At 39.4% G+C, this 19,850-nt stretch overlaps 1 protein-coding gene across 6 annotated transcripts in view; it reads left to right on the top strand.

The window, feature by feature from the left end:
• The window catches only part of LPIN2 (lipin 2), an 85,845-nt gene that overhangs the window by 28,515 nt on the left and 37,480 nt on the right, over positions 1–19,850 (top strand). For all 6 annotated transcript variants that reach the window (XM_032421190.1, XM_032421189.1, XM_032421193.1 and 3 more), the window contains one exon: positions 19,046–19,246. In XM_032421190.1, the coding sequence (XP_032277081.1) occupies positions 19,046–19,246 (201 nt within the window). Of the gene's footprint in view, positions 1–19,045; positions 19,247–19,850 lie in introns of those variants that run through there.

The raw sequence follows: 19,850 nt of genomic DNA, 5'->3' as shown, positions 1-19,850 counted from the left end.
AAATTTTTGTCACCTTTAAAAATGTTATCACATTTGTATGCTTTTTGCTTTTTGGACTTGTTGATGAAAGTGTACTTGTTCAGGGTTCTCAGGAACCAATGGAACTGAACATTGTTTGAATATGAAAGGAAGTCAGGTATACAGAGAGACAGTTTACTTTTCAAATTTCCTTTTTAATAGTGTAGAGTGTATGTATATATGGATTCATCCACATTTGTTGTAAAGGTCAGTGGGGAGAATAATGCATATAGCTGAATCTTTATGAATATCTAAAAAATTCTTTTATTGAGCAGCACTAATACACACAAACCACCTATCTCAGGAAGAAGTTCTTATGCCCACTGATACTGGTGTTTTCTAGAGAGAGGTCAACGGGTATTCGATTAGACTGCATTTTATTAACAGTTTCCTTTTATGTTGATGTCAGAACATTGAAGTCCCATGAGTCACCTCCCTGCCCCAAGAGAAACTTTGATTTTTCTGAATGGCTAGTGTTAGGGTGCTAGAGTTGATATCTGCTTAATAAGCTGTACTGATGATGTAAGAGTTAGACTTTATAACTTGGGTGTGTGTGTGTGTGTGTGTGTGTGTGGGGCAAGGGGGACAGGGAAAAACCTAGTTTTCAGGGTCCAGGTCCTCAGTGACCCTGACACTCCTTACTATTCATATACTGCCTGGGTGAATGTCTCCATCTTAAAGGAGATGATTTTATGGGTTTGGAACATAAATGTATAAATCTCATAATTTAAAAACATGAGAGACTTTTGTGCTTTGTTAGAAATTAGCAATTGAAAAAAGTTTCCATAATTTTTAAACAAGTGAAGATAATCCCTTTATTTGGTAAGGAAAAGGCCACATTATTTCATATTTCAATATCCTGAAGTTCCAAAATAATCTGCTGGCCTTATTTTCCACTGCTTATTTTAAACTACCTTGATTGCATTTTTAAATTAGGGCAGCATGTACTACAGGAGTGCTTAGCCAAACTTGTAATCCTAGGAAATGCTTCTAGAATCAAGTATTTCTGTGGAGACTCTAGACAGCATCTGGACATTCTTATTAGAGATGAGAACCCAGGCACAGAGGCTATGGGACCTGCTCATGGGGCAGAAGTGAGAACTTGACCTTGTGTCTTCATGTCCTCACCGCTAGCTGCAGGGAACTCCAGGAAGCAAGTGGGCAGTGCTTCTCCATCCTTATCCCTCTGTGCTCTTTCAGAGGACTTGGGCACCAGTGTGGTCGAGTCCAAAAAGCTCATTTTTTTCAGAGAGAATTTTGTATGTTTATGTCATTTATAGTAAGATTTACTAACAAACACGGTAGTAGAAGATAGCAAGTCACCCGATAGGCGGGGCATGTGGTTTAGGGCAGTGTCTTATGCTGAGTTAGGAAATCTTCAGTGGGGGATGAGGAAGCCTCCCCTCAATCCCCCACCCTTAGCACATTTTGTCATTACTTCCTGCTGCCCGAAATCCTAGAATATCACTAGGTGAATGGGTCCAAAACCAAACACTTTCCTCCAATCCAGCATCAGGAGTGTTCACAAAACTAAATATTTAGTTGCATAGAATTTTATTTCATCTCAGAAATGTGGTGGTGTTACTAGGTAGGCAGTTTGTGGGGAGTAAATTCTCCTAGAATCTTTGTTTTCACAACTCATTTGCCTCTTTAATCCTGATGCCACAGACGAGCTGAGGAATTTTGTGGAGAGTAGCATAGAGGCTGTGGCCAGAAATATGTTTAGGCTTTTTGAAAATTATTTATTATCCATTTTTATATTTATGCCCCCATCTGTTGTCAGAAATGACTTAGAGACATGCATACACACAACTACTCCCTAATGCTGTAGAGTACATGACTGAACTGTTAATTTAAAGAAAACAAAATTCTTTTCATTCAGCAAATATCAATTATGCCACACTGGTTTTGCTAGATACTGACAATTTTTTTTTTTTTTTTTTGCACTTACTAATATGTCTGAATTATTTGCTGCTCTGAGTTTGTGAGTAGCACAACTGGACAGATTTCAGCAAATGTCTATAAAAATGCTGCCTCTTGGGGCGCCTGGGTGGCTCAGTCATTAAGCGACTGTCTTCGGCTCAGGTCATGGTCCCAGGGTCCTGGGATCAAGTCCCACATCGGGTTCCCTGCTCCACAGGAAGCCTGCTTCTCCCTCTCCCACTCCCCCTGCTTGTGTTCCCTCTCTCGCTGTGTCTCTCTCTGTCAAATAAATAAAATCTTAAAAAAAAAAAAAATGCTGCCTCTTTTAGTTTGCCCACATCCTTGTTTCTGATTACATACTCCCAGTTAGCTTAACTGTTTCACCCAGTTGATTGGGATAATCCCAATATTGCAGATCTGATCCAGATGCTGGTCAGGCAGTGTTGTGCATAGGAAAAACAAGATGTAATCCCATCACTGTTTTTAGGTGACACATGAATCAGGTGTTGGTCCAGTCTACAGGATTTGGACACAACTGCCTGAAAGGATCTAAATAAAAATCTTACCTCTCTTGGGAAAAACGCATACCTTTTTATATAATGTTTTACATTCACATCTTAGGTATTAAATATTCAAAATCAACCCATTTGTACTGAAGAAAAAAATTTAGACACCAATTCTAGAGTAGATAATTTTTGTTCGTGTTACACATTCTTATCTAATTGAAAGTAGGGAAAATAATTTTTATTGGTTATTCACTCTTGCTGCTTGTTCTAGAAAAATACTTATCTGTCCCTTCTTTGAAACCTGTTGCATAATCTAGAATCATTGTCTGAGCTCTTTTACTTTGCTTAACCTAGGATACTTAGGGAAGACATTTTTTAAAGGGTGGAAATAAAAGTATACTGATCTTAATGTTATTAGAGTACCATATTAACTCTGATAAAAATCATGTTTAGAACTTTGTATGCCCTTGGTGTACTATCTTAATCCTAGCCGTATCTATGTAGAAAAGACCTTCATCAGAAATTTGCCTAAAGTGAATCCCAGGAAAACCTGAAGGGAGACCTATGTAATCTCCAGATTCTTTTGAGACTTATCTAACTCCACTTGAACTGCAGATAGAGGCTATCACAAGTTAGAGGTCAAGGGGCAGTAGTTAAGATTATAGAAGTCATCTGTCATCTTTTATAGTCTAACAAAGCATGAAGTCATAACCATTATAGACTGATAATTCAGAACTTACTGGAAAAGTAATTCCTCCTTTCGGGAAAGTGAGGCAGGAGAGGAATAGGAAGTACACCCTTCAATTCTGTTCGTTCCCTGTACAGTGAGTTTTCAAGAGGGGACTGGGCATTGATGCCCTTGCCTGTAGTCCTCAGACACAGCTTGACAAGCTGCCATTTGGGGGTCTCTTGGGGCTTTAAAAAGTACTTGTACTTAGAATCTACGGGCGGTGGCCTGGTCATCAGGATTCCTCAGAACTCCTCAGTGATTCAAGTGGCAGCCAGGGACAATGATACCCAAGTCTGACCAACCCCTGGAACCCTTACTGAACTTCAAATATACACCAAAAACAAAAAAACAAGAAACAAAAACAAAACAGATTTAACAATTAAAGGGGGTACTGGATCCTAAGAATTGTTTTTAGTTTAACTACAGGGGTGTCTGGGTGGCTCAGCTGGTTAAGTGTCCGACTGTTAATTTCAGCTCAGGTTATGATCTCAGGGTCCTGGGATTGAGCCCGAGTCAGGCTCCGTGCTCAGTGGGGAGTTGGCTTGGGGATTTCTCTCTCTCTTCCTCTGCCCCTCATGTCCACTGCTCACACTCGCTCGCATGCTCTAAAATAAATAAATCTTAAAAAAAAAAAAAAAAAAAAACTAAACTACAGACTTTATTCGTATTTTTTTTTTCCCACTAAAGTCGTTTTTCTGTTTTGGGATCAAATCCAAAATCCCAGCTTGCTCTTGGTAATGTCACAGTAGTCTGGCAGTGACAGTTCCTCAGTCTTTCCTTGTGTTTTGTGACCTTAACACTTTTAGTGAGTACTGGTCAGCTATTTTGTAGAATTTCCCTCGGTTTGAGTTTGTCTGATATTGCCTCCTAATTAGATGGAGGTCATGTATTTTTGGGAAGAATACCACAGACATGATGTCATATCAGGAGTTCCGTGATGGCGATATGTTTTATTACTGGTGAAGTTTCCCTGATTCATTTGATTAAGGTGGTATCTGGCAGGTTTCTCTACTGTAAAGTTAATGTTTTTCCTTTTGTAATGAATATTGCAAAATATTGGGGGGAGACTTTGAGAATATACAAACATCCTATTTCTCTTCAAACTTTTGTCCTCTATTTTTAACATCCATTGCATGCCATAGTTATTACTGTGGTATTCTAATAGTGGTTTTCTATCTCCCCCATTCTGTATTATTTGGAATTCATCTTTAAGAGAAAGCTGCCCCTTCTCCCTGCTTATTTATTAACTTATGTCCGTGTGGACTCATGAGTATTTTATCCTGTAGGTAATAATCAAATACTATCACTATTCAGTTGCTCAAATTGTGTTAGCTCTAGCCATTGGGAGCTCTTTCACATTAGTTCCTGTGTTCCTTTAACCTATCCCTATTTTCTTGATTTTGAACAATTTCATACTTTCTGGCACTATTAGATACTCCAGCATCAACTTGTATTTCCCTGACTCCAGCCCTGGGATTAACTACTTCTCCAAGGAGCCCTGGTTCTTTTTAGTAGAGAATGGTATTTAGAAACCAAGATCTGGGCTCTAGGTGTGCTTGTTGCTTCTACAGTGTCCTTGATTCTAGTATTCCTCTTAACAGAGAAAGCTAGGATGTTAAATGTGCATTCTAGCCCAGGTATAAACACATCAGTATTTGCGCATCTGTCCATGGAGACTTCTGATTCTAGTCTAATACCACAGGGTTTGTTTTAGCCTTCCCTCTAGGAAATTGTATTTTTAGAAGCTTCCCAGGTATTTATGATTAATCAGACTTGGGGAATGATAGCTTTGGAATATAGATCTGTTAGGTACATTGTGGACCCAAAGGTCTTGTGGCTTTGTTAAGTAGTCTTCATTGATGAATACTCCCTTTGTTGTTGAATCATCATTGTTTTCTATTCCTGGGTTAGTCATCATTTCTTCTTACACTGAAAAGAATTTCTATGTCACTCCTACCCCTTCTAACTAAGGGAACTCAGCCAGCTAGGAGAGAAAGTCCCCAGTTTTTTGTAGTGGAGTGGGAAGCCAGTTCAGTCTTATGGCCAGCATTTTTACAAACCTTGTCAGAGAAATTGAGTGCACTTGAGGCAGTGTTAGTGGTTTGAATGCACAGGGAGGCCATGTGTATATTAGTATATATACAACCCACTCAAATGACAGAAAGTTCACAATTTCACTAAAGCCAAATTTATTTTAATCCTTGAATTATCTTCTTTTTGATAAGGCAGTCTGCATTCTTTTTCTCTAAAGCACAGCATTCTTTCTAAAGCGGGTACTTGGTCTATCAGACTTGACAATAAATCCTTCAGCCTGGGGTTGTCGAGGATGTTTAGACTGTGAACTTTAGGCCCACACGTGCTTGTTAAGTTGGTAGCTGTAAAGTTGGTTAAAGTAGGTGCAGTGACCTTCACATTCTACTGGAGTAATTCATCTGGCACGTTCCTACCTGAACTTAACAGGGTACCTACCATATGATGGGGGTTGAGGGACTTTCAACCCAAGGACTTAACACAATTGGGACAAGTTTTAAATGTCAACTTAATTCATCAGTGATATTAACTGAGGTTTTGGGGGGGACATGAGAAGAAGATGAATTTAGTTTAACACGTCTTTCCCTAGACCTACAAACTACAGGAACATGTTTATTTGTTCCCAGTCTCACGGCTGTTATTTCAACTGTAGAAGAGTCATGATGTCAATTCCTGACATCTAGGTCAGTGAGTAAATAGAACTTCAAATAAAGTCAGAATGTTTCAAAGGAAATTGTATCCTACCAGTGTGTGGACTAAAGTGATAGTCATCATTGAAAATACAGCATACGGTTTCCTTAGAAACCTGCTGAGATTGTGTGCTTTTCATATGTGAAAGTGAGCCTAACAATCAAATTTCCTGTTTTATCTTAGAGTTGCTTATAGTTATCAGTGATCACCACCAAAATAGGTTAGCCACAGTTGTCTTATCCTAGAAAGTTTAGGATGAGAACATCTTCCTTAAAACATATTTATAACAATTGGGGCACCTGGGTGGCTCAGTCGTTAAGTGTCTGCCTTCGGCTCAGGTCCTGATCCCAGGGTCTTGGGATCGAGCCCCGCATCGGGTTCCCTGCTCGCCGGGAAACCTGCTTCTCCCTCTCCCACTCCCCCTGCTTGTGTTCCCTTTCTCTCTGTCTCTCTCTGTCAAATAAATAAATTTTAAAAATCTTAAAAAAAAATTAAACATTTATGACTATAATGTAGTCATACCTTTAGGGCTACTCATAATAGAAAGCTTAACATTTTTCATGTATGATAGCATGTGGAAGAATCCTGATGGCCTTCTAAAAGCATTTATGAAATTCCTACTTACACATGGCCTTGAAAATTACTAAACTTAGCATTAGTGTTTTTAGGAGCTTATGGTCCCAAGATACAGTAAAAAGCCTGGGCATTTGAGACAGACATATCTGAGCTTTTGTCTGTCAATCACAGTGTAACTATTTGGCTCTATGTAAATTGCTTTGTCTCCATGTAAGTTGAGCCCCAGTTTTCTTGCTACTACAATGCATATGGCGTTTACCTCACCTAATTGTGAAGATTAAATGACATGAGGTATATAAAATGGCATTTGGAAGGGATAAATGTTTTGCCCTCTTCTCTTTTTCCCCCCATCACTTTCGCATGGCTAACACTAGGAAGAATATGGAGCAAAACATCTGAATTGTAGGTTAGGTTATATGTATTTTTTCAAGGATATGCATAGCTTAAAAAGTTATAGTGTGAGTAATTAAAGAGTTTGAATTTTCACCCGTGTAAGTGAATCTCTATTTTAAAGTAACTCCCACATATGAAAAGCCAAACTTGTAAAACAATTAAGTTATTACCACTTTGTAAAATAATTTAAAGGATTTATTTTAATAGCAAACTTCTCCCAGGACACCAAAGATATTTTAAAAACAATAGCTGCAAAATCAGCCTTGCAAAAATACATCTAAAGCAGTCCCATTCCTAAGTTATTTACCCAATGAAATGAAATTATGTTCACACAAAAGCCTGTATACAAACGTTTTTGATGGCTTTATTTGTAATCGCCAAAAACTGGAAACAAGCCAGATGTCTTTCAGCTGGTAGATGAATAGACAAACTTTGGAACATCTGAGTAGTGGGATACTATGTACTTAACACCAGGAGACAAAATGCTGATACCTGCCACAATACTGATTAATTTCAAATGCATTATGTTAGGTGAGAGAAGCCATATTCAGAAGGCTACATACTATATAGTTTCATTTATGTGACATTCTAGAAAAGACAAGGATTATAGAGACAGAAAACAGATCAGTGGTTGGCAGGGGATGGGGGAAAAGCATGGACTACAGAGGGGCAGGGGGGCATTTTGGGAAAGGATCTAGTTCTATATTTTGATTATGGTGGTTATTACGTGATTGCATGGTTAAAACTGTACCCTAGAAAAGGGTTAATTTTAGTCTATGTAGAGTACACCTTCATTCTTTTTTTTAAGATTTTATTTATTTGACAGAGACACAGTGAGAGAGAGAACACAAGCAGGGGGAGTGGGAGAGGGAGAAACAGGCTTCCCACGGAATAGGGAGCCCGATGCGGGACTGGATCCCAGGATCCCAGGATCATGACCCGAGCCAAAGGCAGACGCTTAACGACTGAGCCATCCAGGCGCCCCAGTACACCTTCATTCTTTAAAAAAAGAATTGATTTTGAATAGGTCAAGGTATAGCTATTTGAAATTTTAAAATTGCATTTCATAGCAGACTTGGCATGAACATTTAGCCAGAAGTTTGTATATGCTGATAGGTATAACCATTAAACTAATGTTGACTAAGTAATAGTTTAATGTCTTTCATTATTAACTATAAATGGAATCTTAAACTCATTACATTTCTTAATGATTTCACTTCTGTGTTTCTCTCTAGTCTCCAGTCAGGTTAAATGTTCCTGTAACATAATCTGTCACCTCATATATGAGTAGATTGGGCATATTTTAGGGCATATTTATGACAGGAAAAAGCATGAACTAAATTATCAGAGACTTGCCTTCGTTTCAAGCATTATTCTGTAATTTGGGAAACAAAGGGAGAAGTGACGAAGAGAAATACAAGAACTGTTAAATTTTATAGAGCTGCAATAGTCTGAAACGATTTTGGTCACAGGAGTGATACGAGGGTTGAGGCAAGTAGTTAGGGCCCACCTTTCCTAGTGTGCTGCTAGCCTCTTTAGGATCTACGCAAGGAACACGTACTTCATTATGCGTAGTGAAATCTAAAGATACGTGTAAAATTGAACATTTAGTTTTCCTTGCTCTGTGCCAATTCTGTTGCTTAAAAGGTGAATATTTTGTTAAATTGCTGAGCATTAGGAAAATGAAACTGTTGCTACCAGCTATTTACCTTGAAGGCTGTGCCTTATAGAATTCTAATGTTGGGCATTTTCATGTAAGTAGACTCGCTAGTAGGAAATGATAACCTAAGTTCTGTTTCACCCTGTTTTCTATAATAGTCTTTGGTCATGGTATGATCATTGTCACCTTCTGCCTTACCTCAGCTTCAGCTGACTTCCGCATACTGACTTCCCCTGACAGACCAGCCAGTGGTCTCTTCTACAAGTTGCTCTGGGGCTGCCCTGTGTTCTTCAGAGCGATCTGCACAGATGTCATTTGTTCTCACGGGGATATTTTTAGATTTACCCATCGAAGGTGGGTGTCATTTTTAATTGTCACTCACATACACCAGATTTATGCAAGTTTTTTTCGGTGAAGTCTTAACTAGCATCTGGAGAAAAGCATTGGTTTCAGAATATCTGAGCATTGGTTTTGGAACATTGGGTTGGCCCCCACTATTCTTGGCATTTTTCTTAATGTGCGGCTATGTGTATATATACACACATATCTTCATTTACTTCTTGAATTTCTCTCTTATTTAGGTTACAGTACAAAACATTGTGTATATTTCTCTCTCTCCTTGCTGATTCTGTTCACTGGATCTTGCATTCATTGATTCATACATTTGTTGGTCCAAAAATACTCATTAAAAACCTCTCATTGCTAGGCACTGTGCCAGGTTTTGGGGAGACCGTGAAGCATACAACCCATCTTTCTTTGTCGGAACTTTGGAGGTGGGGTACTGTGGTGAGTGCCTTTGTGCTGTGGTAGGGAAAGGGCAGGGTGGGGCTCCCTGGACGCACATAGCCACAGACCCCTTGCTGCCTGCGGCTTTCTTAACCATTGAGCCCATGCCTCCTCGCCCTATCTCTTTTTGATCTTCTTTTTGATCTTCTTTTGGATTGTGCTCTGTGTGGGCATACTTTATTCCCATCTCTTCCCATCTCTTCTTTCTTATGAAATATTAGATTAACAGCCAACAGTAGTAGCTGGATAGATTGAGAAGAAAACTTAGTTTGGATTTTGGAGGATTGTCCAAAAAATTATTAGGCCAGTAACTGGGGTGGAAAGTAGGGAATTGATGGTTTTTGAACATTAAATAGGGGACACAGTCCTTCCTTCAGTTGTACCTGCTGAAAAGTCAAAGCAAATATTCTAGTAAAACTTGGGACCACCACTTGGGAAAAAAATGTATCTTGCTGTGGCGGCAAAGTGTCTTCCCTTTTTTCAACCTTACTCAGCCCAAGATAATTGTTCATCCACTTTGTAGCTAGTGAGCATGGTGAAATCACAGAGAAGTGAGCTCAGTAAGCAGAAATCTGTGCTTGCAAACTTGCTTGAAGAGAATATGTCGTGACAGATTAGAAATCAATTTATCGACTCACCGGCCAAAACTTAAGGCCAGCCTCATGTTTTCTCATTAAAAAAAAAAAACAAACCAAACTTAAAAAAAAAATTGTCAAATCACTATGTTGTACACCTGAAATTAATGTAAGCTTGTGTGTCGACTATACTTTAAAAAAAAAAAAAAGTTCTGAGTTGTTCAGGGGAAGAAGGCTTTCACTAGTTTTCTCAGGGTGTTTTTTTGGTGGTGGGGAGGGCGGGTTGTAGAGAGTTCGAAGTGGCTTTATCAGGTCAGAATCAGTATCCACCTATCTGTATTTAAGTCCTTTGTTGGTAAACATCAGAAATGGACACTGAACCATTTCAAAGAAACTTATGACCATTCATGAGTCAGAGAAGTGATGAGAGGGCAAGGTGTGGGGCTCTGTGGCATCTCAGTGTCTTGAGCTGGTGGGCCTTCTGGATTATTGCTCAAGTAGCTCAGCCCAGCTAGATTCTTGTTGCTTTGGCTCTCTATACACACTTTGTCTGGGTCAGAGGTCTCCCTACCCCATCAGTCAGCTGGTGCCAAGGTCTAAGTCCCAAAGCGCAGATATGGTTACTAGGGATTTATTTACCCCTTTGGAGGGTTTTCTGAAAGATGAAATCATTGTGATCCAGGGAGCCTTATAATTACCCTCTGATCTAGCTGTTGCATCATGGATCTGTTCAAATTCCAAAGCAGGAATATCGGGTCAGAAAATTTCCTCTTCTCACCTATCTATCCTGAAGGTTGATGTTGAATAGTATTGGGTTAAAATTAAGGAAGGAACTGCTAGGAGAGCAATCTTCCCAGATCAGAATTTTTATAAATGAGGGGTACCTGACTGGCTCAGTTGGTAGAGCATGCGACTCTTGATCTCGGGGTCTTAAGTTGGAGCCCCACATTGGGTGTAGAGATTACAAAAAAAAAATCTTAAAATTTTTTTACAGAACCACTGCCAGTCTAGAATTCAAGTCTTATGAAATGATCAGGTCAGCTGTTTATTAGAATATATGAAATTCAAGGTCTATTTAGTTTGGGTTACACGTCAAGGTAATAGATACGCCTTAAAGGACAGGATACTCGGTTTTCCCAAGCTGAATCAGGACTGGGAGGACAAAGTTCATGCAGTAGAGACTGAGTTAGTTCCCAAACCTGGATGCCTATTAGAATCATGGAGAACCGATCCTTAAGACCCCACTTCCAGTTTTTTATGTCTGGATTGGGGTCCGGGAATCTACATTCTTCAGCACCAAAACTTGATTCTGTTGCAGGTGGTCAGAGGACTACTCTTTGGAAATAGTAACCTTGCAGTGTGGTCCTTGTCAGTTTTCTTCGCTTAGCAGGGAAAAAAAGTTGGTGAGACCTAAAACAGTCCGTGACTGTGCCTTCAAACAAGGGAGGTGATAGGGTGGTTCTTCTCTAGAAAGACACCTCAAAATCTACAGGGAACTGACTAGAAACCCAGATCCTCCAAAGAACACCTCATCCTGGCTAAATCTGTGTCTCAGGAAAGAATCTTCTGAGGCTAGACCCCAGCTCCGAAAGATTTCTAGAATTCTCCTGTACATCTTCTCTAAAGAAAGATCCAAGACAGCAGCCAAGGCTTTAAGCCTTCTTATAGTTCATTTTATGATAGACTGATTTTGGAGGTAGCAAAAACAGGCATGGAATTTTATTATAGGATCTTTTGCTTTTACGTGGAGCTATGCTTCCCTAACCTGGGTCATCTTCATAATTAGTTATTAAACTTCAAAAAAATTCAAGAAAATTTGCATTTCAAAAAACTGTTAAGGATGATTTTCATAAACACAAAATTTTGAACCAGTGCAATAAGTAAAAATTTTTGAAGTTTAGCCTTAGTAGGAAGTTCCCCACCAAGTCTGCCCTTTTTATTTCCATATTTAAGTTGGTTTCTTCATTCAGCAGTATTTACTGAATCCCATCTATGTGCCAGATGTATTTCTAGCTCTTGTCTAGAAATTGTGGCGATCCTAACCAGCTGCTTCCTTTCCCTTAGCATCGCCTTGGGTCTGTCACAGGTCCTACTGATTTTCAGTCTCCTCTGCACTTCTTCTGCCTTTAGAACTGTGCTGTCTCTTATTTGAATTGTACAGTACTCCGGAATTTTGCTGGGAGACACTGGGTTTTAGTTTACAGATTCTGTACACGGGGACTGAATGGTCCTAGAAATGAAGGAGAGCCCTGTTTCCACAATCGCGGGACAGAAGGGGACCTGCTGTGATCTTGAGGAGACTTCAGGGCAATGCATTTTAGAGGTGCAGCTGTCAGCATTTCCTCATGGACTTTAGTTTCAAGGAAATCAAATGGGCCTTACTGCACCATCTACTTTGGAGCCCTGGGGTAAGGCCCTTCCCTCACCAAGGGCAAGGGCTGTTCCTTATGCTGCGGCTATTTCCTGTTCTTAAGGCAGCTGTTTATAAAATAAGAAAAATTAAACAAATTAGCATTTTGTTATGATGGGGGATTAAAAAGCTGAGTGGTACAAAGTAAGGCATTTATTTGAATTTAAATGGCCAAGAGTGGCTTCTCCAGGAAAGCTGGGTTCCTTTTCAGGCTTAGTGTCAGTTGTCTGTTCTCACTCAGAGGTAGTACTATTTTGTATAGTTTTCCGTTACATATGTCTGGCCAACTTGAACCTCATTTAGTTCTTTGTGATCTCCATATTGTCTGCTGGCCACCGAGTAAATGTTAGAAAATGTCTTGACAGGATGTGGGCAAGTCCTCTGGGGGACTTTTCATTCGCAAATGCCTGACCTCCCAGACTAGGGAGAAGCTTTCAGCAGGTGCTTCTGTGTCTGCCCTTGCTGCCTTTCATCTCCTTACTTTTTTCAGAGTTCAGTTCTCAGCTGATAGTGCCCTCCAGTTCATGCTTGGCTACCTTTAAGAGACTCTGGAATTTCTGGAGGACTGTAGGACTTAAGTACAACTTGAGTTCAGCCCTGAGATCTCTTGTCCTCAGGGTTACCAGCTCACCTTGAGAGGCCCATGATTTAAGTTACTGTGGGAAGTAGCAAGAAGGTTGGGATCCTGAGTCACAGTACAGCTGGGTTCTAGTGAATAATAATGGAAAATAAATACCTTTTTTCTCAGCCTAAATGTAAAATGAAATGAAAAATGTCTGTCTTATATAACCTAAATTCTCTTTTTGAAGATCAAATGAAGTATGTTTGAGAAAGTTCTTAAAAAATATTAAGTGCTACTCAAAGGCAGAATATAAGCTTGGATGCCTGAAGGAGGTTGGTCTAGGAGCATAGGTGTAAGCTGGAATGTGTACAAGGCAACAGTGTTCTGGTGTTTGTTTCCTGAAGTATCTAGAAGTTTCTGTTCCCTCATAGCACACTCCTCACATCTGTGAGCAGAAGGTTAGAATGTTCAGGGCAGGTTCTTGGATAAAAGCTGTTCATCTCTGTCCACAAGCCCCGACCACACGTGATCTCCCAGGAAGTCTACTTCCTAATCTTGAAATGCAGGCCTAGCAGGAAATAGTATTCAGTGCTACCTCTGGTGATAGCGTGTAGAGGAGACTTGGAGGGCCAAGCAGCCTTAAGTAAAAATAATATTCCAGTTGCTAAAAGCAGCCCACTTGCAACAAGAAATCCGGAGGGGGGGACGGTCTCATCAAGGCTTTTGGGATCCGTGCTTAGAGCATTTCTGTCACTTAGAGATGCGGTTAAGGACAAGGGCTCTAGAATCAGACTTGAGTTTGAATATCAGCTTTACCACTTAGTGTGGTGACATTGGACAGTGCTGAACCTCAGTTTCCTCATATAAATGGGAATATTGATCTCTAATATTCAGGAACTAAAGTACAGGCTTACATAGCACTTGACATGTGATGGACATTATAACACCTGTAGTTGTGTTTGTTAGTAGTAGTACTGCTAACTAGTTAATAGTATTGAATAAATATATGAAGGTAAACTTAAAACTTAGGAAACAGATTTTGATGATATATATGAGTGGTTTGGAATGTATCCATTTTTGTATTGATCACAATTTAGAAATTGTGTTTTTTAATAACGCCTATATCTCTTTTCCTTAGCAAAAATTATTTTTGAACATATCACCTTTAAATAATGTGGGGCAGTTTTTATAGGAAGAGGATCTGTACTTGAACCTATTTACTGATGGATTCCATTTATAAATCTCTACTACATATTATGATGGTTTATTTAGTTTCTCTGATGCTCAGGAAAAGCTGCTAAACAAATCTTTAAATTTTTGGTAAATAATTGAATCTTGAAAGCTACTCATTTATTCCAGATACTAGTGTATGTTTACTTTAAAATATTTGATAAGAAAAATCTGGTAGTGGACACTATTGAATTTTATTCATGAAGGACTGATTGAAATCTATTGAATTTTATGCATAAAGGGCCATTTAGTTTCTGATAAGTATTTTAGTTACTGTCTTCTGATTCTTTCCATTTTTAGTTTAGTGATCAGTAAGTGCCTCCCTGTCTTGGGAGCTCCCAATATTTAACCCAGCCCATGGGAGCCAGGGCCTGCACCTAAACACACTTTACATTGTATACACTGTGTATCAGTCAGGTCTGTCTGCACCACTGTGTCTAGTTTTGGATCTCCCATTTAAAGAAAGTTCTCTAGTTTGTCATAAAAGTGAAAGTAAACCCAGTCATTTTAGATATTTTAAGGAAGAAGAATGTTTAGCCCAGAATAGATGAGACCTAGTTATGGTTGTACAACAAACTCTTCGGTGTAAGTGGTATCATTTAGAAGAGGGTGGCGCATATCCATTGTGAGTTCTAGTGGACATAGTAACTAGGGCTGTCTGATAACAGTTATGAACTTCTTGGTGAAAGGAGTGAGTCTTTGTCAATGAAGTACCCCAACATTGAAAAACAGTAGGGCAGTTATGATGTTTAAGAAGATAACGTGTCTTAGTTCAGGCTGCCATAACAAAATACCACAGATTGGGTGGTTTAAACAACATTTATTTCTCACAGTTTTGGGGACTGGGAAGTCCAAGATAAGGTGCTGGCCAATTTTAGTTCCTAGTGAGGGCCCACTTCCTGGCTTGCACACAACCACCTTCTCTCTGTTTCCACGTTCTCTCTCTGGAGGAGAGAACATGAGCTCTCCTAATGAGAACATTAATCCCATCTTGGAGGTCCCACCTCTTGACCTCATCTAAACCTGATTACCTCCCAAAGGCCCCATCTCCAGATACCCTCACATTGAGGGTTAGGGTTTCAACATAAGAATTTGAGAAACAGACACAAATAGTCCATAACAATATTTAACCTTTTTAAGCCTTAATTTTATTATCTTTAAAAATAGAAATAATAATATTTACTCATTCATAAGGTAGTTCTGAGATAATGCATTTTGGTACATACATAGTGGGGTGCCTGGGTGACTCAGTGGGTTAAGCATCTGACTCTTGATTTCAGCTCAGGTCATGATCTCAGGATCGTGAGATCGAGCTCTGGCTCTGCATGGGGCATGGAGCCTGCTTGGGATTCTCTCTCCCCCTCCATCTGCTCCACCCCTGCCTTTAAAATATTGTTAAGAATTTGGTACATAGTAAGATCTCAAAAAATGAGTTGCTGCTACTGTGATGATTAATTTTACCATATTTCAGGGATGTGCTAGAAGTGCTTTTGGTATTTGAAAGACTGGTCTAGATACTTTCAGTTCTAAGAATCAGTTAATACATGTTTATATTTTCTTTTGTGCTTGTGAGCCTGAAGATAGGGATGCTGCTCTATGAACATCCTTCAGTTCCACATTCCTCTCTCTGTATTGGCATCGTTATGTCCATCTGCTTTCTGATTATGTATGTATTCTTATTCTGTCTTTGCTTTGTCTCTGAATTTCCATCTGTCTGTCTCTGCATCCCCTCTCTCTTATTCTCCGTCCCTGTCTGTCCTTGAATTTATTTTCTCTCTTCTACTGTTTTTTTCTCATCATTCGCTCTAATGAATAATTTACAGTGTATATTATTTTGCTGTATTTTTTAATCTTTGTTTTATTCAAAAGGTAGTGTCTTCAGTGAGGTGTATCCCTGACATGTGACTGTGGGTACTTAATCGTCTTTCTGCCCCTGTTCGGAGTCCCACTTTCCCAGGCATTGAACAGGACAGGTGTCAGGCCTGAATTTGTTCTCACTTAGCTTTATTATGGCTAGTGCTGGGCTGGACATGTAGGAATGAAGTTTTTTGGTGATAGATAATGCTTAAAGAAGAAGCTGTTTAACGTATCATGTGTACAACAACCAACTGCTTTCCCCACAGACATAACCATGAGGGAGCCCCCTTCCCCAGTTTAGTTGGAGTGCCCCTCCTAGCAGAAGTGTGCCCCTCATTCCCAGGGTGTAGGGAATTAGTTACAGCAGCAGGACTCCCTTTACTTTTGTTTTCCCAGCCTTCATAATACACACAGAATTGTTTTATATCTGCTAAGAAAAAAGAACAGTCATTTGATAGAGTATATTTTTCTACATTTAGCAACTGGCATTTACACAGTAGACTGTCTTGTATAACAGTGCATCCTTTAACCATGGTAATTAAAATCATTTTGAATAGATGTAGTTACACTTATTTATGGATCCTATGTTCTAGTTGATGTAAGCTCCTTACACATTTAGTTTTTAAGACTTGTTTTATGGCTGAATGGAGATGCTTGAAGTTAACATTTTTCATTTTCTTTTAAGAAAAGAATATATATAATTATATAATTAGTTACGAAATTTTTAAAAATTTGTAACAAAACTCATTTTTAAATTGCCACCAGTCAAGCAGTAATACAAAGATTGACTTCTTGGGTGGTGGTTCATGTACATGCTGTGACAATCAAAAAGCATGTTGTGAACATCTATTACTTAACGGAATATGAACATGATACATGCAGCAACCTGGATGAATCTCTATAGCAATAGAAGTGGGAAAAGGCAATCACAAAACATTATATACCATATTCCATTTATATAACTTTCTTAAAAATGACAAAAATAACAAGTGAAGAACAAATTAGTGGTTGTCAGGGATTAAGGAGAGAGTGACAGAAGTGGCTGGGTGTGGCTATAAAGGCCAATAGAATGAATCTTTGTGATAATGGAAATGTTCTCCATTTTGACTGAATGAATATTGATATCCTGATTGTGGTATTGCACTAGAATTCTGCAAGATGTTGCCATTGGGGAAACTGGTTTAAAGGATACATGGGATCTCTTTGTATTATTTCTTAAAACTACATGCCTGTGAATCTACAGTTACTGCAAAATAAAAAATAGTAATTTTTAAAAATGAGATGTAATACGAATATTCTGATGAAATATTATTTCCTCCCTACATGTTTCTCTTTTTTTTTTTTTTGTCTTATTTATTGATGGTTCATTTGATCATTCCTTTATTCACTGAGGAAATCATTATTGAACACTTGCCTAGTTTGGCCTTACCAAATGAATCCTTCTAAAACCAAAATCACACCAACTTGTAACTGTTTTGTAAAGGATACTGCCCGATTTAGTAGTGAGTTTAGCAGTTAGTTTACATCCTCAAAGTTATCTCTTCTGTAGATAAATTTTGGGGCCTTGGTAACATTAAAATATTCAAAAAATTTTCTGGGATAAAATTGTGGCTGTGCTTAATGGTGTAAAACTGGTGGGTCTTGATTACACATTCATCTGTGTAGAAGAGGAGAAAAAAAAGTTTAAGTGGAATCTGGGCACTGCCAGCAGGCACACACTCACTTGTGGGGAGTAGGGTGAGTTTCTCTAGAGGCAGATGTCCTGGCAGGCCCCTAAGTTTTCCCAGTGGAGTAACATTCTTTCTCCCAATTCAGCTTTGGACTTATCTGACAACATAGAATGTGATCTTTGGTAACTTTTCTGAGCATGTAACTTTGAGCTTAAGGCTCCTGAAAAGCTGAGTTTAAAGAGACAACTGTGCTTATGATGAATGACCTAAAGAATAATCTGTCTGTTCTCTGGTTCAGTAAAAGTTGGCCTCTGGATTAGCCGGAGCTGTGGAGGATCTCTTGTTTGGTCTATGTCCCACCTGTCCCCAGGAGAATGATTTGCTGAATTGTGCTTTGACATAATATGAGGGGTGTCGGTGTCTCATGAATGAAATGTGGTATTTGATAGCTGGAGATGGAACTTGACATCCTTGGGACTGATGAGGAGCTATTTTTTTCTAATTAGTAAAAGTTGAGGGAGATTCAAGGAGACTTCCCCACTGGTCTTCAACACCTACTGTATGGTGGGCTCCCCAACCTGTGGTCTTAGCTGCAGCCACAACGGATGTGGGGCACAAGAGGAAGCATTTCCTCTCATCCTTCAGCCCTGGTCAGGTGCACACTCCTATCCTTCCTTGACCCTTTCTGGAGGAGCATTTTAGAGCCTAGTGATCCTGATTTGACTAATTATTGTTGAGCAACACGATTAAAACCCTTTTCTTTGCTTTGTAGAACATGAATATATGTTCCAGTGAGTTGTGTTCAAGTATTGAGGGGATTTTCAATAAAAGTAATGTTATAAATAGGTTAGACCTGGTCTAGCTCACCCAGAGTTTATTTAATCTAGCATGTCTCTGAACCATATCCTATTAATAGTTTTGTAGAAAACTCATCTCTCACTTACTTGTCTTCAGCAGAAACAACCTGTTTTCTGGTTTCTTCTGGAGGTGATCATTGGTCATTTTTTCTGCTTGGCTGCTGTGGTCAGGGTGGATGCAGTTGCCTCACGTTCCCAATGATCTTGGGCAAGAGGGCAGTGGTGGTAGTCTGGGTTCTTTGGTGGTTCTGTGCAGATTCTAAACTTTAGGGGTAATACGGGCAGCTGCAGGATCCATGATGATGGAAAAGAAAAGGGAACTTACGCATGCCTGAGGCCCTGGCTGGGACAGCCTCTCACAAAAGGACCACCTGATTTTGTCCTTGTGTGGAAATGTGTAAAAACAGTGGTAGCATGAGACTTACTGGTTCGAAATCAGCAAGGTTAATAAAATATGTAATATGGTTTACAAATGTGCAATGTCTTTTTAATTACTACTGTTTTTTTCTTTGTCATTAGATCCACAAATTCATTGTTACTATCTCATATAAATTTTTTTTTGTCTTTGTAGTTTCAAACCATGAATTATGTGGGACAGCTGGCTGGGCAGGTGATTGTCACTGTGAAGGAACTCTACAAGGGCATTAACCAAGCCACTTTGTCCGGGTGCATCGACGTCATTGTGGTGCGGCAGCAGGATGGCACCTATCAGTGCTCGCCTTTTCACGTTCGGTTTGGGAAGCTGGGGGTCCTGAGATCCAAAGAGAAAGTGGTGAGTGCAGGGGACAGCTTGTTCTCGAAGAGGGTGAAAGGTTAGATGGTAACAGAATAAATTGTTCTTATGTGCTTTCCGGGCTTCCCCCCACCGCCGCAGAGGTTGGGGGGACGCACATCTGTATGACGTTGAAGATAATGGTATAAGAAGTCAACCTTTATGTGTTATTTTGAAGTTGCTGCTGAATATAAGTCTTACTATAGAAGGTCTCTCCAAGGGGGCAAAAAAGGCTGAAAATTAATCTTGATAATCCTATTTGTTGCAACTCAGAAGAACAAAATAGAGAAACTGGAGTTATAAATGGGGAAGGTTAGGTGTCTTTGAAAAGTTTATTTACCTTATACAGCACTTTAAAATATTTAAGGAAGGAACACCTGGGTGGCTCATTTGGTTATGTGTCTGCCTTTGGCTTGGGTCATGATCCCAGGGTCCTGAGATGGAGTCCCACGTTGGGCTCCTTGCTCAGCAGGGACCCTGCTTCTCCCTCTGCCTGGCACTCTCCCTGCTTGTGCGCTTGCTCAGTCTCTGTCTCTGGCAAATAAAATAAAAAATTTATAAAATATTTAGGGCATTGCCTTCATACCAATTGTGAATGGGATAG

This window comes from Phoca vitulina, unplaced genomic scaffold, assembly GCF_004348235.1.
Source record: "Phoca vitulina isolate PV1807 unplaced genomic scaffold, GSC_HSeal_1.0 scaffold24, whole genome shotgun sequence".
NCBI classification, from domain to species: Eukaryota; Metazoa; Chordata; class Mammalia; order Carnivora; family Phocidae; genus Phoca; species Phoca vitulina.
This window is presented reverse-complemented; position numbering and strand designations above follow the sequence as displayed.